At 41.0% G+C, this 20,673-nt stretch overlaps 1 protein-coding gene and 1 long non-coding RNA gene across 5 annotated transcripts; one reads left to right on the top strand and one right to left on the bottom strand.

The window, feature by feature from the left end:
* The first annotated feature begins 1,109 nt into the window (after window positions 1-1,109).
* On the top strand, window positions 1,110-2,175 carry LOC309864421. Of its 2 annotated transcripts, none has more exons than XR_014311515.1 (2): window positions 1,110-1,231; window positions 1,574-2,175. It is a non-coding gene; the product is annotated as an uncharacterized lncRNA (long non-coding RNA). The 2 variants fall into 2 exon arrangements; XR_014311516.1 differs by having other exon boundaries at window positions 1,110-1,444.
* Window positions 2,176-8,030: 5,855 nt separating this feature from the next.
* Window positions 8,031-20,581, bottom strand: MTFR2 (mitochondrial fission regulator 2). Of its 3 annotated transcripts, none has more exons than XM_082730930.1 (7): window positions 20,320-20,581; window positions 19,592-19,707; window positions 15,253-15,357; window positions 14,651-14,763; window positions 13,488-13,633; window positions 12,137-12,500; window positions 8,031-8,431 (listed from the first exon to the last, which is right to left on the bottom strand). In XM_082730930.1, exons 2-7 carry the CDS (start codon window positions 19,652-19,654, stop codon window positions 8,224-8,226), a joined length of 999 nt encoding a protein of 332 aa, XP_082587056.1. In that variant the 5' UTR covers window positions 19,655-19,707; window positions 20,320-20,581; the 3' UTR covers window positions 8,031-8,223. The 3 variants fall into 3 exon arrangements, with proteins under 3 accessions (XP_082587056.1, XP_082587057.1, XP_082587055.1); XM_082730931.1 differs by having other exon boundaries at window positions 20,338-20,581; XM_082730929.1 differs by having other exon boundaries at window positions 20,224-20,578.
* Window positions 20,582-20,673: the final 92 nt, after the last annotated feature.

Below are 20,673 nucleotides of genomic sequence, written 5' to 3'. Positions count from 1 at the left end.
AATTGACATCAAGTCTAGATTTAAATAAGTTGACATCAAGTGTATCTTTTATCACGTTTGTCAATGGAGGACACAGAGTCTAAGAGTTACACATGCTTGCTCTGAAGTCAGACAGACCTGGTTTCGATCCCAGCCCTTGCACTCAGCAGCGGCTGACCTTGGACAAGCTACTGGAGTTCCATCAGCTCTGTTCTCTTCATCCATAAAATGGAGATAAAAAGTTCTCTCTTGAATGGTGTTACTAAATAAGGTAGCCTATAGACAAGCATCATTCTTTTTTTTTTTTTTTTAATCTGACAGACAGAGATCATAAGTAAGCAGAGAGGCAGGCAGAGAGAGAGAGAGAGAGGAGGAAGCAGGCTCCCTGCAGAGCAGAGAGCCTAATGTGGGGCTCGATCCCAGGACCCTGGGATCACAGCCTGAGCCAAAGGCAGAGGCTTTAACCCGCTGAGCCACCCAGGTGCCCCGACAAGCAGCCTTCTTAAACATCAAAGTGTCCACTAGTTAATGTCGCACAATAACATAATAACATAACAAAGCACTATTATCATTGTTTGTCTGTAGGAGGAAATAGATAACACCCAGGCTCTACCCTCAGGCTGTTCAAAAAAGCCCAGTGCAGTTTGGGAGAGACAGATGAGAAGCAATTATCACTACAATAAATCCATCAGCAAAGACAGGGGCTTGGTTCTGTGGGAACCAAAGTGGGAAATATTGAAGGGACTGGGTGGGTAGGGGGAAGGAGACTCAAAAGAGTCTTCTGAGGAAAATGCTGTTTAAACTGTGTCTTGAGGAACACCTGAGTGGCTCAGTTGGTTAATCTTCTGCCTTTGGCTCAGGTCATAATTCCTGGGATGGAGTCCCTTGGGCTCTGTCATCAGTGGGGAGCCTGTTTCTCCCTCTGCCTGCCGTTCCCCCTGCTTGTGTTCTCTCTCTCTCTCTCTCTTGCTCTCTGCCAAGTAAATAAATAAAATTCTTAAAAATAAATAAAAAAATAAACTGTGTTTTGAGGATGAGTAGGAACTCCCATGTGGTGGAAAGAGCAGATGCAAAGGCACAGAATGATGTCAGCCTAGCGCTCTGGGGACCAGTAGTCGCTTGTTGCTTCTGGAACTCGGATGAGCTGGTAGCCATATCTGTTGGGAGGGGCTGGCTTACCAGTCAAGAACTGAGGCTCTGGACCCCTGAGTTTGAATCCTGGCTGAGGAGCTTGCCAGCAGTATGACTTTGGGTAAGGTACTCTACCTCTCTTCCTCAGTTTCCCTATCTGTAAAAACGTAATATGACTTAGATTAGTACATGTAAGATGCCTAGTGCATCATTATTGACCAGAGCAAGATTACAGAAGGCAGAAAACCTGGTCTGGCTCCCTGGAAAGAAGCGTTGGCAGGAGCAGACACAGCCAGCAGCTGGTAGGGCCAGGCTGAAAACCTGCCCAGGAAAGGTAACTCAAGGGTTCTTAACTGGGTGGGGCGGGGCGGGGGGGGGTGGGTAGTGCGGGGAGCTGAAGGCAGGAACCTAGTCAAAAGCTGGAGAAATCACGTGGGACATACAGTGCCATCCCACCCAGCAGGGAATCCTCCTGAGCCACAGAACCAGTAACTCCTCATTCCAACAGCTGGATCTGAAATCACTGATGACCCTCTCTGGATTAGCTTTTGACACAGTTTATCTCAACTGCAAGACCATGTAGGACCGACACAGGAGGAGGAGGGAAGAAAAATGAAGGCAAGACCATCTTTGAAAGAATTACAATATTAGCATGTGTTAGTTATGGTATACCTAATAAAAATTCCACCCCATCCATAGCACCAATCTTTACTGGAAAAAAAGCCAAAACTATAATCCCATTATTTATAATAAGCCTTGTGCTTTCCTCTAGCATTAAAACAAATAACTGAACTCAGACGGAAGAAATGACAGCAATCTCACTACAATCTTTAAGTTTTGCAATTAAGCAATACTATCTCTTGCTTTTATCAATGAATTTTATAGAATATTTATTATTTGTTGGAAAAATTTGAATTAGCCTGATGACATAAGTAATCTCAAATATATCAAAGACATGGCCATTTAGAATTCAGGCACATCCTTTAAAGAAATCTGCTTGTGCAAGTAATACTAATCTAACTTCGTGTTGTCTGTAACTTAATAAAAATTCGATTTCCAAACTGATGGCAGTTTTCGCGTCGGCATGCATGCTCGCCGATGTTATGCTGCTCTCTTGTGGTGAGTATGGAAAACTGCAGCCTGACGGGTTTTTTCCTGGGAGTTTCTGGCTATATTATCCTGCCTGACTTTACCCATCCTTGTACGAGATGCCTTAAATACTTCCTGGAATAAGGCAAAATCTAAATAAATAAGTAAACAAATGTATACTACGGGTAGCGTTGCCTAGGGGTTAAAAACGTGAACACCATCTGCTTCGGTTCAAACACCAGCTCTGCCGCTTAGAGGCTGTGAAAACTTGGGGCGGGAGGTGGGTGGTTACTTAGGCTCTACACCTAACTCCTCGGGGTTAAATGAGTTAATTCATGGAAAACACTAAGAACAGGAGCTGATCTGTGGTGATGTCTCTAAAAATGAGAGCCACTGCCGTCACTGAGAAGGTACCTCACAGCCCACTCCCCGGTACAGGGTAACAGAAATCTCAGGACCCCACAGGTCACCTCCCCACTGGGTCCAACCCAAGACCACATCTCCCAGGGAAGAATATTCGCATAGAGCGCGGAAACGGAAATGGCAGCCAAGTTGAGTTAGGATCATGTATCTTTCCGCTGCAGCAGGTAAGTCACAGAATGTTAATGTGCGTCTTGGACCTCGGGCACACTCCCATTTAGTTTTCCAGTACAGGAGCCTGGGGCCCACACAAGTGAGAAGGCGGTTCTCCTGGCACGTGTCCAGCCCTCCTCCCAAGAGTCCCCCAATCAACAAGATGGGATAACTGCTTAATGCTTCTGCGTCCCTATAAACAGAGCAATTTCCATGAAAAGGCCGAAGCTAAGGCTGAGCAGCCACAGGTAACCCACGGAAACCTGGAAGACAACAGGGCAATAGTTCTTTTTAAAATGCAAGTATTTCCTTGAAGAGGGGTGTAAGGGCTAAGCTGGCAGAAAGATGAAGAGGCAAAAAGCACGGGGAATTCTTGGCAAGCAGAAACCCCCTGAGCCGACTGCAATGGGCGAGAGTGGGGGGAGGGTTCTACTCCATTCTCGGAGCACACGTGTCCTGTAACTGAGTGGGGGCGCCCCTGGGATCTGTCTCAGAATGACAACCCTCTGTGGCAATTGCCCTAGGCGGAAGAAGGCCGCTTTGTCGAGGCCCTGCCCCCTCGTCCAGCGTGTGGTCGGTGTCAAAGTAGAAAGACGCAGCACCCTCGGATCCCCGGGAGACCGCTCCGACTGGCTTCCCCAGGTTCGGCGCTCCGGGTGGGATGTGCCGGGCCCTCTTGGAGACGCGGCGCTCCTAGGCTTTTCCAGCACCTGCTCCTGCCTCCTCGGTTGTGGGGGCTTAACACCCAGACCGACTTCCCCACATGGATCTCCTAAGGAGTCCGCATCCCGGAGAAGCCCCTTGCAAAACTGCCTTTTTCTGATACAAAAATCTTCCCCTTCATTCCCCTGCCCGGTGTCGTTTGTGTTTTCAATTCGAATCAAATCCAACTGCATACTCAACCTCTCGGATCTAAGGCCGGTCTGCATTTAATATCCAGCCAAACCTGCTTTAAAATCCTCTTACCCCATTGCTATCATATAAATGGCCGCATCTCCCCCAACCTAATTCCTATATAAGTGTCATAATGAAAGCACAAATATATTCTCGTTGCAAAAGTCAGGCCTTTGGATACCCTCTCCCCATAAATGGTCCCATGCCACTCCTTTTGACTTGCCCCCATGTTGGGGCACATCCCTGGGAACCCCCCTCCCCTCACTGCCTCGACAACCCTCATTGTCCTTGTAGGCTGACTCAGCTAGTCAAGATTCTGACCTTTAACTTCTTGTGGTCTCCATTATAAAACCAATGCTCATTTTTCAGTTTTCATATTTGTATCCTTGCTCAAACACCTTAGTTTATAGCGATTAACTAGCAGCGCATTGGGTTGAAGGCATCTGAGAAAGCGGAGAGAGGGACTCCTCTCTAGGGCAATCGGGAGAAGACGTGTTTCAGAGTCGGGAAGTTAAGCTATCATTTCTAGAGCTTCTCGGAAAGTTTTGGCATTCAGAGCACGTTTAAGCAAGTTTAAGATACAACCAAATATGATTTTATAAATAACATTTGGTGTTAGATTGTGCGGATACAGGATCATGAAGGCCCACACGGAATCCCCAAGCCTCAGAAGCTGCACACGTGCCAGGGGCCTGAGCGTGGGCCCCTGGGGAACCTTCCTGAAGAACTTGGAGGAATGTGATCACATCTCCCAGAGCACCAGAAATCATGTTTCTAAACGGAGGGGAGTCCAAGGCCACTTCAATCCCCATGTGTCCCAGTGCTGAAATGAGCTCTGGGCAGGCAGGAAATTCTAATATAGAACAGGAAAGCCCGCAGGCCCCCATAAAATCAACCTGAAGTCTATCAAGAAATGCTTTACCTGACAGAGGATGGCACCTTCCAAAGCTTTCTAACCTGGTTGTTAAGGAGGGATTGTTCATTATACACCTTCAAATAAGGAAACTATGGAATTGAAAATGCAACATTCCTTTGTGGGTTAAAAAGTAGTGGAGGAGAAGGGGCGCCTGAGTGGCTCAGTGGGTTAAGCCTCTGCCTTCAACTCCGGTCAGGATCTCAGCGTCCTGGGATCAAGCCCCGCATTGCGCTCTCTGCACAGCAGGGAGCCTGCTTCCCTCTCTCTCTGCCTACTTGTGATCTGTCTGTCAAATAAATAAATAAAATCTTTAAAGAAAAAAAAAAGTGGTGGAGGAGAAAAGACAGGGTGGGGATAGACAAGAGGGGCAGGAACAACAGCAAGAACAGAGCTGATAACCAGAGAAGTATCCAAAACTACACAGAAGGAATAAGAGCCGGGTAGCAAAGCTACACTGCTGCACGTGCTGTGTCATTATGCATGTTTGGGGCTGCAAGTAGTGGAAAACCCAGAAGGCCTATGTATCTTATTTCTCTCTCTCTCTCTCAGGTAGCAAGAAGTCTGCAGATAGGGTGCCTGGGTGGTTCAGTGGGTTAAGCCTCTGCCTTCAGCTCAAGTCATGATCTCAGGGTCCTGGGATCAAGTCCCACATTGGGCTCTCTGCTCAGTGGGGAGCCTGCTTCCCCCCCTCTCTCTCTGTCTGCCTCTCTGCCTACATGTGATTTCTGTGTGTGTAAATTAAATAAAATCTTAAAAAAAAAAAAAAAAAGTCCACAGATAGTTCTGGACTTCTCCACAGCTCTTTGACATCCGGGTTCACATCTCTGTGATCCAAAGCCTGTTCCTCATGGTCAAAAGATAGCTGCCGGATGGCCACTCCTAACTGGAAGATGACTGGGGAGAAAAGGATTGGAAAAGAAGGAGAGCCAAGCAATCAGTTCTCTAGCACACCAAGAAAACCATGGGCTGTTAAGAGAGGGATAGAGTCTGGCAAACTGGGTGGGTGCCGAGTCCATTCAAACGGAACCTAAATTCACTGGCAGTCCTAGAGGCTGAAGAATCTAGGGAACATGTAAATTTCCACACATTTGTATATGGACCAAGAGGGACAAAATATATATTCCAACCCTATGTGTGTGTTTCATCTGTATTACCCAAGGTACTCTCCCTACAGAACTGTACCCCCCGCCAAAAAAAAAAAAAAAAAAAAAAAATTCAAATTTACGAAGCAGAAAGGAGAAAACATGAATTTGATTTGCTACAAAAAATAACCAAGTTCAAAAAACACATTTACAAAAGTACAGAGTATAAATGGAAAAAACAGAAAAGAAAATAAAACCATAGCCATTCATATTTGTGTAGAAGTAGGCAAAACTTATCAAAAAGATTCTTTAAGTATTTCTACTTCCAACAATCAAAATCAATTTCTAAGAATAATTTTTGATCACCTTGGGAAGGATTTTTAGAAGACTCAATCTGTATGATGCAAACTTTAACCTTTTATTTACTTACAGAGAGTGAGCACAAGCAGGAGGAGTGGCAAGCAGAGGGAGAAGCAGGCTCCCCACCGAGCAAGGAGCCCGGTGCAAGACTCAGTTCCAGGACCCTGGGACCATGATCCGAGCCGAAGGCAGATGCTTAACTGACTGAGCCACCCAGGCATCCCCAAACTTTAACAATTCTAATGAAAAAATACTTTGTATTCTTTGAAAATCTCTAAGTCCCTCCAGACCAAGTAAACCAGATCACTACAAATTTTAAAAAAGACTCAAAAACTCTTAAATTAGGAAGTCATAATTGTTTTAAGAAATTATTTTTAAGGAGCACTTGGGTGACTCAGTTGGGATCCGGCTTCTCCCTCTCCTTCTGCCTGCTGCTCTGCCTATTTGTGCTCTGTCAAATAAATAAAATCTTTTTTAAAAAATTTGTTTTAAAACATCCAAATATGTTATCATTGACTGAGTACTACAATATATTGTTTCTTAATCCATGAGCATGATTTCTGTTACCCTCTAGTGAGACCCTACTGCTCTCCAATGAGACACCTTAGGTCATTTACTACTTGGCTTTTAGGACGACCTTATGTAACCGTGTAGAACACGAATGTACACGCAAAGAGAAATCCATACACCTATTGCCAGTGGCCAGTTAACTGCTGGATCTTCCAAGAACAGAGACAGGTGTTCTTAAGACTCAACCCTCTTCAGAGCCTTGCTTGACTATATCCCAGTGCACACATTTCATTCAACTTCATTGACAGATGAGATCTTTGCCCGTGAGGGAAAGACTGGCTGCTTACTTCCGCAATCTTTCCTTGCCGGTGTACACTCAGCTCATACTGTTCACGCCTTGCGTTGGTCCATTCTTCCTTTAGTTCACTCTCCTGACTGTGAGATGTGGCACCCAAACGGAAGAAAAGCAAAAGTTTCACCCAGAAAGTATTGTCACATAGAAGAATGTTAACAACCAAACGACCGCTTGAGGTTTAATTCTACCAACAATCGACAGGGATCTGGGACTGGGCTGTGAGTCCGGCATTGTGCCCCTAGCCGAGGACACAGAGCGAGACTGGGTTCCCCCCCAACTACAGCTTGAGTCCCCGTGTGTCCTGCCCTAAGCTTGGTGCCTTAAAATATACAAAAAGAGATGATTCTTTCTCTGAGGTGGTGGTTGGCAATAAAATGCTGAAGAGTGAGCAGTGAGACAACCCCGTAATCAATCCCTCAATCACCCACCGTCACTGGAAGTGTGTCCCACACAAGTGACTCACATATGTGACTGAAGGTTTTCAGACACCCTACATGTTAATAAACCAAGCTCCAGTCTCTGCTGTGCCAATAAGATGAAGGGTTACACTTAGATTACTTTGGCACTCTGAGGATTATTTCCTCAGGGAGAGACAGGTAATACTTAGTTTTAGTTCTATTTATTTTTAGGACGGTGCTGTGAGGATCAAATGAGGTGAGCAAAAAAGTACTCCCAAGTTAGACATTTCTACACAAATGCTAAACATTAATTTTTAGGAACATTTGTGCTTTATGATTGTAATAATTCTAAAGTACACAATACTTTTTTGCCTTCTTAGAGTTAGGAATTTCCAGAGATGACATGATTAATGTCAGAGATGGCACACGCACACCGAGTAACTCAGAGACGTGAGTGGGGCTATTTCTCCTGCTCCGATCCATGCCGGGAGCCAAGAAATGTTGTCACTGAAGAGAATTACGATACTAGCTACTTTTTAAAAAGCATTGTTAACATTCTATTTAACTAAATAACCTAGTCTTTATAGTTGAGAAAAATACTGGGAGTATCCATGTAACTCCACTGAGGCAATCTGTCACCATTCTCTGGTCTCTTCAAGTTTCAGACACCTTGTCCCAACTGCAGACAGCGACATCAAGTTAGCACCTGTCAGGAGAAACCTTGACAGACTCATGCACAAGTATTTTTCAAATCAAGTGTTTTATTTAAAAAAAAACTTCATAGTAAGCCAAAAAGCTAAAAGGAATGTGTGAAAGGGAACAGAAACCACAGAAACAGACACAGTACCAGCCAACAACCACATGGTCCATTCTGTGCAAGTACTTCAAGAGAACCTGAAGGCGAAGATGTATCATGAATGACATACTTAAGAAAAATTAAAACACTAGCTTTACGTTATTATAGCTCACTCTTGACGTTTCTGGACTAGAAAACGGAGAAGATTCCCAAGACCTATTTTCTTTCTCAAAGGAATCATCTTCTTGGAATGCAAACTTCTGCTTAAGTGCATGGGATATTAAAGACACTGGATCCCAATGTGAATCTTGTCTTTTCCTCTTCTGAATGGGTCTACCTCCAGGTGACCTATTTAAAAAAAAAAAAAATGTTTTTTAATTAAAGCCTTGTGTAATGTAGCTCCTTAATGACAAATACACCAGAAATATAAGCATAATACATTACAACCTAATGATTCTTCAAGATTGAAAATTTTCGCCAAAGAACAAGGAATCTGGAAGGCACAATGAATTAGGAATCAGAAATCCAAGAAACTATGGTTTCTTCTGGTGGGTGGGACTCCACCACAATCTTGCTGGGACCTGAGATTATCAAATATCTCACTGTGCTAAAGATCTTTATTTTTAATTTTCTCATTTTCCAGTGGAAAATTTAAAGACATATTTAAGAACTTCCGAAGGGGACTAACTGAATTCATGAAGAGAAAGCTACTGGGCCAATCATTCATTCAGTCTTCACTCAATGCCTACTACTACACCAGATTCCATTTTATGCTTTGAGAGTACAGCCATATCTTACTCCCATGGAATATTCTGGTGACAGGAAATCATCAACAAACAAGTGAGATCACTGCAGACAGCAATGCATGCTATAAATAAAATTAAGTAGGTAATGTGACAGTGACTGGGACAATAGCACCTTAGATGAGATGACCAGGAAAAGTTTCTTTAAGGAGATGGTGTCCTCCCTATAAATGACCCCAAGTCAGCGTTAGTGTAAACATACAGTGGAGGCATATGTGAGAAAAAAGAAAAACAGTTACAGCTGGAGCGCAGAGAGTGACATGAGAAATAGGTCATGAGGTCAGAGACAGAAGCAAGGACTGGACCCTGGGGGTACTGAGAGGCCACAGCAGGGTGTCTGAATTATATTCTAAGCATGATGGAAAACCATCAAAGGGTTTTAAGCAGGGAATGGCCAGACTGAACTTCAAGTTTTATTTTGTTTGTTTTTAAAGATTTTATTTTGAAGTAATCTCTACACTCAGCATGGGGATTGAACTTACAACCCCAAGATTAAGAGTCGCATGCTCCAACTGAGCCAGCCAAATGGCCCTGGACTTCAATTTTTAAAGGATCACCCTGATTACTCTACGGAGAAAAGGTAAGGAGGCAAGAACGCAGAGAGGTCAATTAGGAGGCTATTGCAGAAGTCCAAGTTAGAGATGGTGGCTTAGATTGGGGGTGGCAGTTAGATCATGAGGGTACACACATTTGAACTGTATACTGATAAAAAGGAAAGGAAAAGGATGATTCTAGATGTCTGGACTGAATAGACACCTGGGTGATGAACAACTGGGTGATGGTGTTGCCATTTACTGAGATGCAAAAACTTGGGACAGAACAGGTTTTCAAGGTGGAGAAAGTGGACAGGTAGGAAGGAAGAGTTCTGTTTTGAACACATGAAGCCTGAGACATCTGTGAGACAAGCAAATGATGTCAGGCAGGCATTTCATCAAGTAGGCATGGAATATAGAGGAGAAAATCAGGGACAGAAAAATAAATGTGAATGTCATTAGCATATCAATGGTATACACAGCCACAGGACTCCGTGAGATCACCAAAGGAAACAATGTGGATATAGAGAGAAGGGGACTGAGGTCTGAGCCTTGCACATGCCAACATAGACACCAGGCCAAGAAGCAAGATTAAGCAAAGGAATAAGGCATGGCCAGTGAAGTAAGAGGAAAACCAAGTGTGATTTCCCTGAAGCCAAAGGAAGACAGTGTTCCAAGGAGGAAGGAACCACAGACTGTATAAATACTGCCAAGATATCAAGTAAGAGGAACACTAAGAACTAACCATTGTATTTAGCAAGGGAGTCACTGGTGACCTTGATAAACAGCAGCTGTCAGTGGAGTGGTGGGGACAGAGACCATATTACAGAAGGTAAAAGGCGGCAGTGAGAAAAGCAAACAAACTATTGACAACAAGAATTTATACCATAAAGAGGAGCACAGAAACAAATAATACCAAGGATATACGTGTTTTGAAGATGGGAAACAGTCAAGTACGAGGAGAATAAAGTAAAGAAGAAAACTTTGATGATATAGAAGACAGAAGGGATCATTTTAAGTAAAATCCTTGAGAGGATGAGAGAGAGGGGGAACCAGTGACCCAAGGGAGAGGCTGGACATGAACAATGATACTTTATTCACAGTAACAAGATAGAAGGCAGAGAACATGAATAATGACTTTGTAAATGTAAAGAAGGGGGAAGTCTCATCCGATTATGGAGTAATGTATAATGCAAGGTTAGCTGTAGAAAAATGAGATACTGGGGGTGGAGGGTAGAGTCTATTGGCCTCCTTGCTGTGTCTCCACTGATGGTAGTAGTCGGAGCACAGTCTGACACTGACTGGGCCCAGTAGGCCCTCTTGCTGGAACAAGTGTGCCCATCTAGCCACAATATTTCTCTCTGTACCAGGTGCTTCACAAATGATCAAATCATAAACTCATTAATAATGAAATGATGTAGCTTTCCTAACACTATTATATAGAAAATGTATTTATTTTCTCACAAAAAACCTCAATGAGGGATTTCCAAATGAACATGGCAGATCTCTGTGAAATCCTACTAAAATGACAGTAAAGAAATGAAAAGGACACAATACCCACAAAGACAAAGAAATTATGAGAGAGTGCGTAAGAACCACAACAAAACACTGAAAGCTGGAAAGCTGATGAAAGCAAAGATAATGGGGGTTGAGCTGCCTTCCTGAAAACAAGGACTGAGGAGAAGTCTACACACTGAATGAAAGGTAAACTCAAGACTGAGTCCACAAGTGCCCAGCATAAGAAATTCAAAAAGGAACTCTTCAGGGCATGGCATCATGAAATTCCCAAACACCAGGACTAAAGAGAAGATCTTAAATGTTTCAAGAATAAAGAAACAGGCTGCATACATGGTACCAGGAATGAGAATGACATCAGCTTCTCAGTAGGAACACTGGAAGCTAGAAATCGATGGAATGACGTCTTCAAAATTCTGCAGAAAAATGATTTTCTGCCACTGTATACCCAGCCAAACTAGCAATGAACTGTGAGAATAAAATAGTAACATTTTCAGAATGCAGTCTTAAAATAGTCTCCCTTTTTACAGATCCTTTCTCAGGAAGGTATGGGAAGATAGGACACCCCAGTAATGGGTAAGGCAACACAAGTGAAAGGGTACAGAATGCCCATGATGATGGCCAAGGAAATTCTCAACATGGCACAAACACAGCAGGCTTGCAGGAACCAGAGATTGGAGCAGGAGAGAGGGCTCCTACCAGGGAATTTATTTTAAAAAGAAAAAGAGAAAGAAATTCAGAGAGACATTAACTGCAATAGAAAATAAAATTATTCAACAAACAAAACGTAACTATAGCAAAGGAAATGGCTTACCTGTGACTGCTTACTGTTATAAAGATGTAAATTCTGAATACTGATTTAAGTAAAGCCTATGGATTTAATTACATTGGGAAGATGGAACAAGAGGAGTATTTGTGTACGTGTTAGAGGACAGGATGGCTGGGAGAACATACTCTTGAGTTTTAACAAAAGGAAATACAGTTAAAGTATCAAGAAATAGCAAAGGAAGTATGTTGTTTAAAAAATACAGATAAGACACTAGAAGGAAGAGTAAAAAAACTGGAAAAGAATTCTTTCTGGGAGAGGTGTTTGGAGTAAAGAGGAATAAGAGAGAAGACTTGTCTGTAGTACTTTAATAAATACAATAAGTCACTAAAACATGAACAGAACTTGGTGCATTTCTCAAGTTATGGTAACATACCGTTCAATAGCACGAAGTTTAACCTTATTCATGTCCTTTAGTACATCCAACATGTTTGGAACATCTTTATTTTCCTGGTTTTTTGAATGACTGTAATTGGTCTTACTGTCAGCCGGGTGCTGTTTTTTCATTTCATTTGCGGAATTATCTGAGTCACACATATTATTAGATCCTGACTGTGTGAGAGGAGAACAGGTCGGCTGTGGAGAAAAATGCTGAGGGGGCAGTGGAGGAGGAAGAGGAGGAGGAGGAGGAGGATAAAGCATTGAACTTGAAAATGGATCTGGCTGGACACTCAGTTCAGTAGTCCCTGGTGATGGTCTTTGTCCCAAACCACGAGGCTCATCATTCAAGTCAAAGAAGCCTAAAAACAAAGTAGTCTTTTGAAAAATCATGCAAAATTTTAACATACCACATAACTAATTAGAACCAAAGCAGGAACAATTTCTGTAATGTTACTGAAATAATGATAGGGTGGCCAGGAAAGAGAAGGAATCCCATCTGCTTAGTAATTTTGATAAGAGTCAAATCAAAAAATAAATTTATTTTTAAACCAATTAGGATTGTCTGTGTAGGCCTATAAAGGGAGGAAGGGTGAGAATGCATTTTAAAAAGAAAAATATAAAGTTCTTTCTCAGTAATTAACATACAATCTGAATTTCATCATCTATTTTTAAAAAAGCTAAAATATAATTAACAATTTGTAGTTAGAAACACTCAGACTGGTACATTATGATGACACTGTAGAAACAAACCATTTTCTAGGCAAGAGCCTAGGATGGGTACAGAGTACTATACTTTCACAACAGACTTGCTCCCTAAAGACTGTGTTCTTAACAGGACTGGTTTAAAAAATGTATGTGTGCATCTCACTTTAATTGCTAATATATAGTATTTATATATTATAAATATACAACACTATATGAACACTTCATGTTGTATATGAATTATACACGTGTGTATATATTACATACATGTTGTTTAAAGCAAGTCACATCTCTAAACACAGAGAAAAGGATCATCTGAAATACACTATTCAACGTGAATTTAGTGGAAGGATAGCAGCAATAACTTCAAGCTACAAATACATGCTCTTCTTTCAAATTAATATGTCCTTCCTCATAAATTTCAATGCTTTTCTGAAGAGGTAGAAAAGTTTCCTTCAATCTTCAGCAGTATAGCTGGAGCCGATACCAGCCCCCTCACTACAGATACCAGCCCCCTCACTACAAACGTGCCTTAACTTACTTTAAATAAACTCCACACCTAGTAATTGCACATCCCCAGCAGCCCGAGGACAGGAATTGCTAGCCCCGCCCCATCGGACTGAAACAAACCCCATGTGACTCACCCACATGCCTACTGGCTTTCAGTTCCTGCCTTCCCACGATGGCAGCGATCTGGGTGCGAAGAAAAGTCAGCTCCTCTTCAAGGGCAGTTATCTTTTTAAATGCAGCTTCACCTACAGTCCCATCACTTTTCATTCGTTTACTCTGTCTGAGAACAGGTGAAAATGGATTTCAAACTGGTTGAAAAGAATGGGAAAATTCCATTTTCTCCTCTTCTTCATGTTTCCATATACTATTTCTGTGCATAGAAGGAAAAAGTACACAATGACATAATAGAGGGAGGGAGAGAGAGTGAGAAATGGAGGGAAACTTTCCTGGAGCAATAAATTCTTTGAGTCAAAGAGGAATAAAGACACAAAAAAAATAGGGAAGTTCTCTTTATCCCGTGATTGTCTCTAGACTGGCTGAGGACAAGGACAACTTCTTATGTAACTCTGTATTCTCAGTATCTGGAACACAACAGTTATAGGTAACCAAAAGTGGTAAGTGAATGAAGGAACAAATCTTGCTCTTGGACTGTAAAACAAAAATAATTACCCTGTAACTGTTCTACCTATTAGATTTAAATACAGTACAGATTGATTTATTTAGAAATAATGTTGATTTACTTAGAAATTCTACATATTCTGAATATAAGGTACTGAAGGGCCTTATTTAATATTCAGCATTATGTTAGGGGTAAGTTTGTGGTATTCTGTTTTAAAATAGATAAATCAGTTTGATACATAATAAATTTAGCCAGAATATTTGAATAATTGACCCTTATTGTGCTGACAGCCTATATCTGAACATATTAACAAATGTTAACACAACAGTAACACATCCTAAATTTTGAAATATTTTTAACATCATTGCCTGGTACACAGTAAATACTAAATACCTTTTGGTTAAATATATAAAATAAATAAATATATATAGTATGTAGTGTAGGAAACAGCTTTCTCCTAAAAATGGACATACTGATTCTGACATTCTTTTAATATTATTCTTTCCTAATCCTGCATTAAGAGAAATGGGAAAAATGAAATAAATCCTTATTAGGAAGATACAGGGCAGTAAAGACAGTAAAGACAGACAAAAGGCTCAATTAGAATGATCAAACTTCAACACATGCAAGAACTCAGATTACAGCCCATTACCCATTTTCCAAAGTATATCAAATTACCGAAATCTGAGATAACTGGCTTCTTCATCATTTGCCACACACAGAGTATCAGCAAAAGATGGAACTACAGATCCACAGTTACCAGAGTCTACAGAGTTCAACAGTGGGATCAACTAAAGGAAAAAAAAGTGAGAAAAAAAAAAAAAAAAGTCAGAGCTCTGCAGGGGTCGGGGGGGGGGGGATGGAAGGGAGGACACATGCATGCCGATGTAAATTACATAAATTAAAAATACAAGAGTGAAAAGGAAAAAGAATATTCAATACCAAACATGCATCTGTTAGCAAGAAACAATACTGAGGAAAATGTTATTCTGAAGTCTACACATGTAGCAATATATCTCTACCCTGGTTAATATCATCTATCATGAAACACAAACTAGAAGAATAAAATAAGCTATTCGGGTGTTGCTTTGTACCTTTCCAACTCCGAATGTAATTACTCAAAGAAGTAAAAACAAAAACATACAACAAATGACTTGTTTCCACGAATAAACTAAAGGGTTTTGGCTTACAAGAAACCTTTCTTCTTTTGTTCTACTCTGACTCTGGTACCGAGGTTATTTTAGACATAGTACTTAAACAATGCCTATTGACAGACTTACCTCAAAATTAGGCCTGGGACAAGGTTCTAGAGGAAGAATTTTCCCAATAATACGAACAATACTCCGAGCTGATCCATAGTCTTTATTTTCTCTAATCTGCAAAACCTATTTATACAGTGTTTGAAAAGTACTCTGTTAAAGCATGTTTTTATCTTTGAAGAAAAGCAGATGTAAATGCACTAACACTTGTTTAAAAAAAGATACATAATGGTATACTCAAAGTATTTTCTTCAAAGAATTAAACTTTATTCATATTTGTCTTAAAAAAAAAAAAAAAAGGATGGGAGTTAACCTATATAATATTCCAGGAAGAACGGTCTTTCTGATAACGGCAAAATACCTTTGGGAACTTTATTCAGAAGAACTGCCTCCCCTCTTCCCAGCTAAACATATCTTCTGGCCCAATCAAAAATCGACAATTTTGAGTTTGTCGAGCATCAGCCAGTACAGAGTAAACTCATGTAATTCCCTTTAAAGGTGAGATCCTTTTTAGAGGTATAAATAAATCCTCTTTAGCGGAACAAATGTAGATAACTTTAAAAATTCTTTACTTACAATGCAATATATCAGCTAGAAGTCAGTTCTTAAATAGATGACAGAAATGAAATGTAATTCATTTACTGTAACTCATCTACTGTAATTCAAATACCACCTATCTGTTGCTTTGGGCTTTCCAGACTGTATAAACTACTCCCAAAAGAAGCTCCCCCGAAACAGGACATAACATTTAGCAGATTTCAACACAAAGTAAGCACTTTCTCTTTTTAAAAACCAATAAAACTTGGGACTTTTAGTTTTTCCTCAGATCCTATAACAAGGACAAAGTTTATTACAAGCAACAGATATAGGTAGCATCCTAACAGCATCTTCTTGGAAATATCCAATAAGCAGATGGATATACAGTTTTGGAACTTGGGAAAAAACATCTGGGATTTAGACGGAATTGGGAATCATCAGCAGACAGAATACATGATAGGTAAAAATCGAAGCCATTTGACTAGTTGAAAAGAACTAGGGCTAGAGAGGAAGACCCGGAAGCCATTGGCACACTGGATGCCATCCCTCCGCTTTGAAGTAGTAAGGGTTCTGAATGTATCTGATCATATCCAAACACTTGAGTCTAAGATTAAATACTGATGCCACCAATTCTGCCAGCTCAGTCTACATAAAGTCCTCCATGAATTCTGTATTCCTTCTCCACTCAACCGTAAAGGTCCTCTGCCACTTGGCCCTGTTTATCCAGCTGAATTACCTACTCACTCTTCATTAACAAGGACACAAGCTCTTTTGAGTTAAGCCATTTTCCTCATTGTCTCAAAGACAAGCCAATATTATCCGAACTGCCAAACACACCCATGTGCCCAGAGGGCCCAGCTCTATCTCAAGCCCTAGAACCAGCTTTTTGTATATCTCTTCTAATGCCAGATTCACATTCCTCATTCACATTTGATTCTCTCTGCTCTCAGGAGCTTCCTAGGCTCTGAATTCCGAAACTAGTTCCAAGGAGTACCATACAATAGGACACCTAACTACATATAACTTCATTTCATTTGCAGTTTTCTCTTTGCTTCATTAGATTGTAAAGTCTTGGCAGGCAAAGACATGTTTGTGTTGGTTTTCAATCCTACAGGGTGGTAGTTCTTAACCATAGGCATACTAGAATCACCTTGGAAGGTGGGTTCCAAGAGAAATAAAACACAAACCACATTTGTAAAATAAATTTTCCAGTAGCTATAATCTGAAAAGGTAGAAAGAGGTGAGATTATTTTCTTAGTATATTTTATTTAACTCAATATGTATATATTATCATTTCAACATGTAATCAATATTTTTTAAATAATGGCATTATTTTATATTCTTTTCATACCAAGTCTTTCAAATCCATTGCATATTTCACATCTATCAGAGATCTCAATTCAGACATTTCAAGTGCTTGAAGATGACATCTGGCCAGTGGCTACCATATTGACTAACACAGCCTGGAGTATACTGATCCTGGACCTAGTAACACTAGAATCCCTGCCAGCCTGAGCAATTATATTTAAAGTGTTCTATAGGCCACTCACACGCACTGTTTCCAAGAACCACAGGTCTGGAGGTTTTGCTACAGTGAGGGCTACTCACTGTACAAAAATTGCCACCCAACTCTTGGTTAACTCGGATGGTACCTTCATGTCTCACTCTACAAGTTCCATCCTGACAAATTCCTGTTCTTCTCTCTCATCCCTTCATTGCCATCCTCACCATTCTGATGCTTTCTTCTCTTTTTACTACTCCTGATCCAGCACCCTCATGTTGACTTTACTGGTGTGACTTTCCTACCAACCAGAGAATTTTAATTGTTTCAGTGATATGCTTACTACCAATCATGAACTACCCCAACAACTCTAAGCCGGAGAAAAGAAATCACAGAACAGCAATATTCAGAAAGACTACAAATCCAAGCTGAACTTCAGCAGAGTATTCTGTACAGGTATTCTGCAACCCCTTCAGAACATGTCTTGTTCTCTATTCTCTACCGTGTTGCCCAAAGCAATCCCTCGTCTCTGCAATCTACAATGTCACCATTTCTGTCAGTAGCCTTGACTTTGCTCTTAACTAAGAAAACTGAGAACTCCAAGGTGACTAACCTCAATTTTCATTTCTCTACATTCAAAACCTCTCCACCATCTCTCAATTTTTTCATACTCGACTGCCCGTCTTTTTTCCAAGGCTTATATATTTATATTCCTTTTTTTTTAACTCTTTTTTTTTTTTTTTTTGCCTGATAGCCTTTTTTTTTTAAGATTTTTATTTATTTATTTGACAGATAGAGATCACAAGTAGGCAGAGATGCAGGAAGAGAGAGAGGAAGAAGCAGACTCCCTGCTGAGCAGAGAGCCTGATGTGGAGCTGGATCCCAGAACCCTGAGATCATGACCTGAGCCGAAGGCAGAGGCTTTAACCCACTGAGCCACCCACGAGCCCCTATATTTATATTCCTTATCCAACTACCTTCTCAAGGGCACTGCTCAATCACTCACTATTTCATTTGAATCTTAAAATTTTTCCTGGCTGTGAGGTTCTTCCTCAATGCTTGCAAACATTAAGTTATCTCTAACATCAATTTGATGGTCACTCTTGATCTCTTTTCACAAACTTTTCAAAAGAAGGTGCTGATGCCACCTTCCTTCTTCAGTCATTCTTCAAAATACAAGGCAGCTACCACTCTCCACCTACAGAAACCCTTAAAGGCATCAGTAATCTAATGATGAGCAAATCTTTTACTCAAGCTGCCATTATCTTTGATCCCACTATTTCTGAAATTCAAAATGCATCAATAACATCCGACAACATCTTCCATTCTGTCAAAGTCCATGAATTCAAATATCATAAGAATGCAGATAACCTTAAATCTGAATCTCTTTTTCTTACACTCTAGAACCACTTATCTATCTGCAGGATATTTGTATTTATATTCCAACAGCACATCTGGCTCACCTTATCTCCCTACTCAAACTAGTTCCTCATACTGAATTGCCCATTTATAATATTTATAATATAATAACTGCCTATTTGTAATTTATAACCAGTCTTCAACTTTTGTTTAAAATCTTTAAAGTATCCTGGACTATTACTCTCTTCTAATTCACAACAAATAGCAACACTTTGCCCATTCTGTAAACCCAACTATTCTTTCTTATATTCAATCTTGTACTATAGTCTGTATATGTTTCTTATTCCTCATATTTTATTTTAAACATCATGAATACCAGAACCATGTATTGCTACTCTGTTATCACCTGCAGAACCAAGCATATTATCTTAGATGTAGTAATGCTCCCTAAGTAGAGAAAATTGAATTTGCTTATAATTCTCAGATCTAAGTCATCCTCTCTCAAGATTTATGCTGAATTTGTTGAACTATAACTTGCCTTATATATCCAAATACCAAAATTAAATTACCTTAAATAAAACCACTAGCTAAAAATATATTTTATCTATGAAAGCAAAAATCTATTTTGCTGCATTTGCACCTTTTGCTGGCATTTGACCTATCCAGTAAATAAGCTCCTAATATTTTTATCCTTTTTTAAATAAACTCTACCTCCAATGTGGGGCTCAGACTCACAAGCTGGAGACCAAGAGCTGCATACTCTACCAACTGAGCCAGCCGGTACCCCTAATCTTATACCCCTTTTAACTCAAACTACCAAAGGTATATTATTGCAAACTCACCTTCGTTATACCTGAAAAGAAGCAACAATTTTGCCTTAAATGTTTACATATAGATCATTTTCAAAATAAGACCCAACAACAAATACAACAGTGTCATTCAAATCAATTAAAAGATATTTACCTGGTCTATGGGAACACCAAAATATTCCAGCATTTCTCTTAAGATATTCAATATGAGTGACATTGAGGAGACAAATACATAAGCGAATTCAAGGAAACATTATCGTTTCTTGATACCTTTAGGAAAAATAATTTAGAAAATATTACTCTCGACAAAAAGAACCAAGAAACAAAAAAAGAATGCCACAAAACTGTATTAAGTAACCTGGAGGAATCCTTTCGTTTCACATTACACCATCCGCTAATTCTTTTGGCCCGCAGTATTTTGAAGGAGAAAGTTAAAGAGAAAGAGAGGAATGGAGAAGTGGGGATGAGCTCGTAAAGGAAACTTCAATCTATCAGTTAAATTTCCACTGAAAGTTCATAGGATGTTTAAGCCTTCATTAATAAATATCAACCAACAATGGATTGGACACCTGGCAGGAAAGGCTTTAGGAGAGCTGCGACGGCGAAGTCTGCGCTGTCCGGGAAGCTGAGCTGAGCTCAGGCGACCCTTGAAAGAGAGCAGGCAGAGGGCCGACTCCAAGCTTTCCTAAATGAACCGCGGCTCTGTCTCACAAACGAATCGGGGTACCATCCATCCTCCTCATGTTAAGCTAAGGAATATGAACCCCAGATATACGACTTATTCACCCAGTAACAGGCCGAGACTAGCGCCCCGTCGCGTCACTCGCTTTGGCCGCAAGCCTCCGCAGAGGCTCTCCAACCCAGCTCGGTCGCCTGGCTCACCCTCCTCCCAAGTCGAACCTCCGAGCAACCACCGGAACATCAAGCTGCCTCGAATCCGCAGTCTGCGAAGCTCGTGGTGCGGAGAGCTCGGACGACGACTCAAGTCGGCCCGCGCGGCACAGTTTGCAGGCCACAGACAGTAACGACGGCCCCCGACCCAACCGGGACTGGGCACTGGAATCCCCTCGCTCAGCCTAATCCCTCCTGCGTTCCCCACCCACCCTGCGGCTCCCTCCTAGGACTGGCGCCACTTCCGCCTTCCTGGACGAAAATCAAACTCCGCGGGCCAAACTCGTGCCGGATCTCATTGGACAAGGCTAAAGACCGCTGCTTGGGATTGGCTGCGGAATGACG

The sequence above is a fragment of the Mustela nivalis genome (assembly GCF_964662115.1).
Source record: "Mustela nivalis genome assembly, chromosome: 5".
NCBI classification, from domain to species: Eukaryota; Metazoa; Chordata; class Mammalia; order Carnivora; family Mustelidae; genus Mustela; species Mustela nivalis.
Note: the sequence above shows the minus strand (reverse complement) of the source record. Positions and strands in the feature narration are given on the sequence as shown.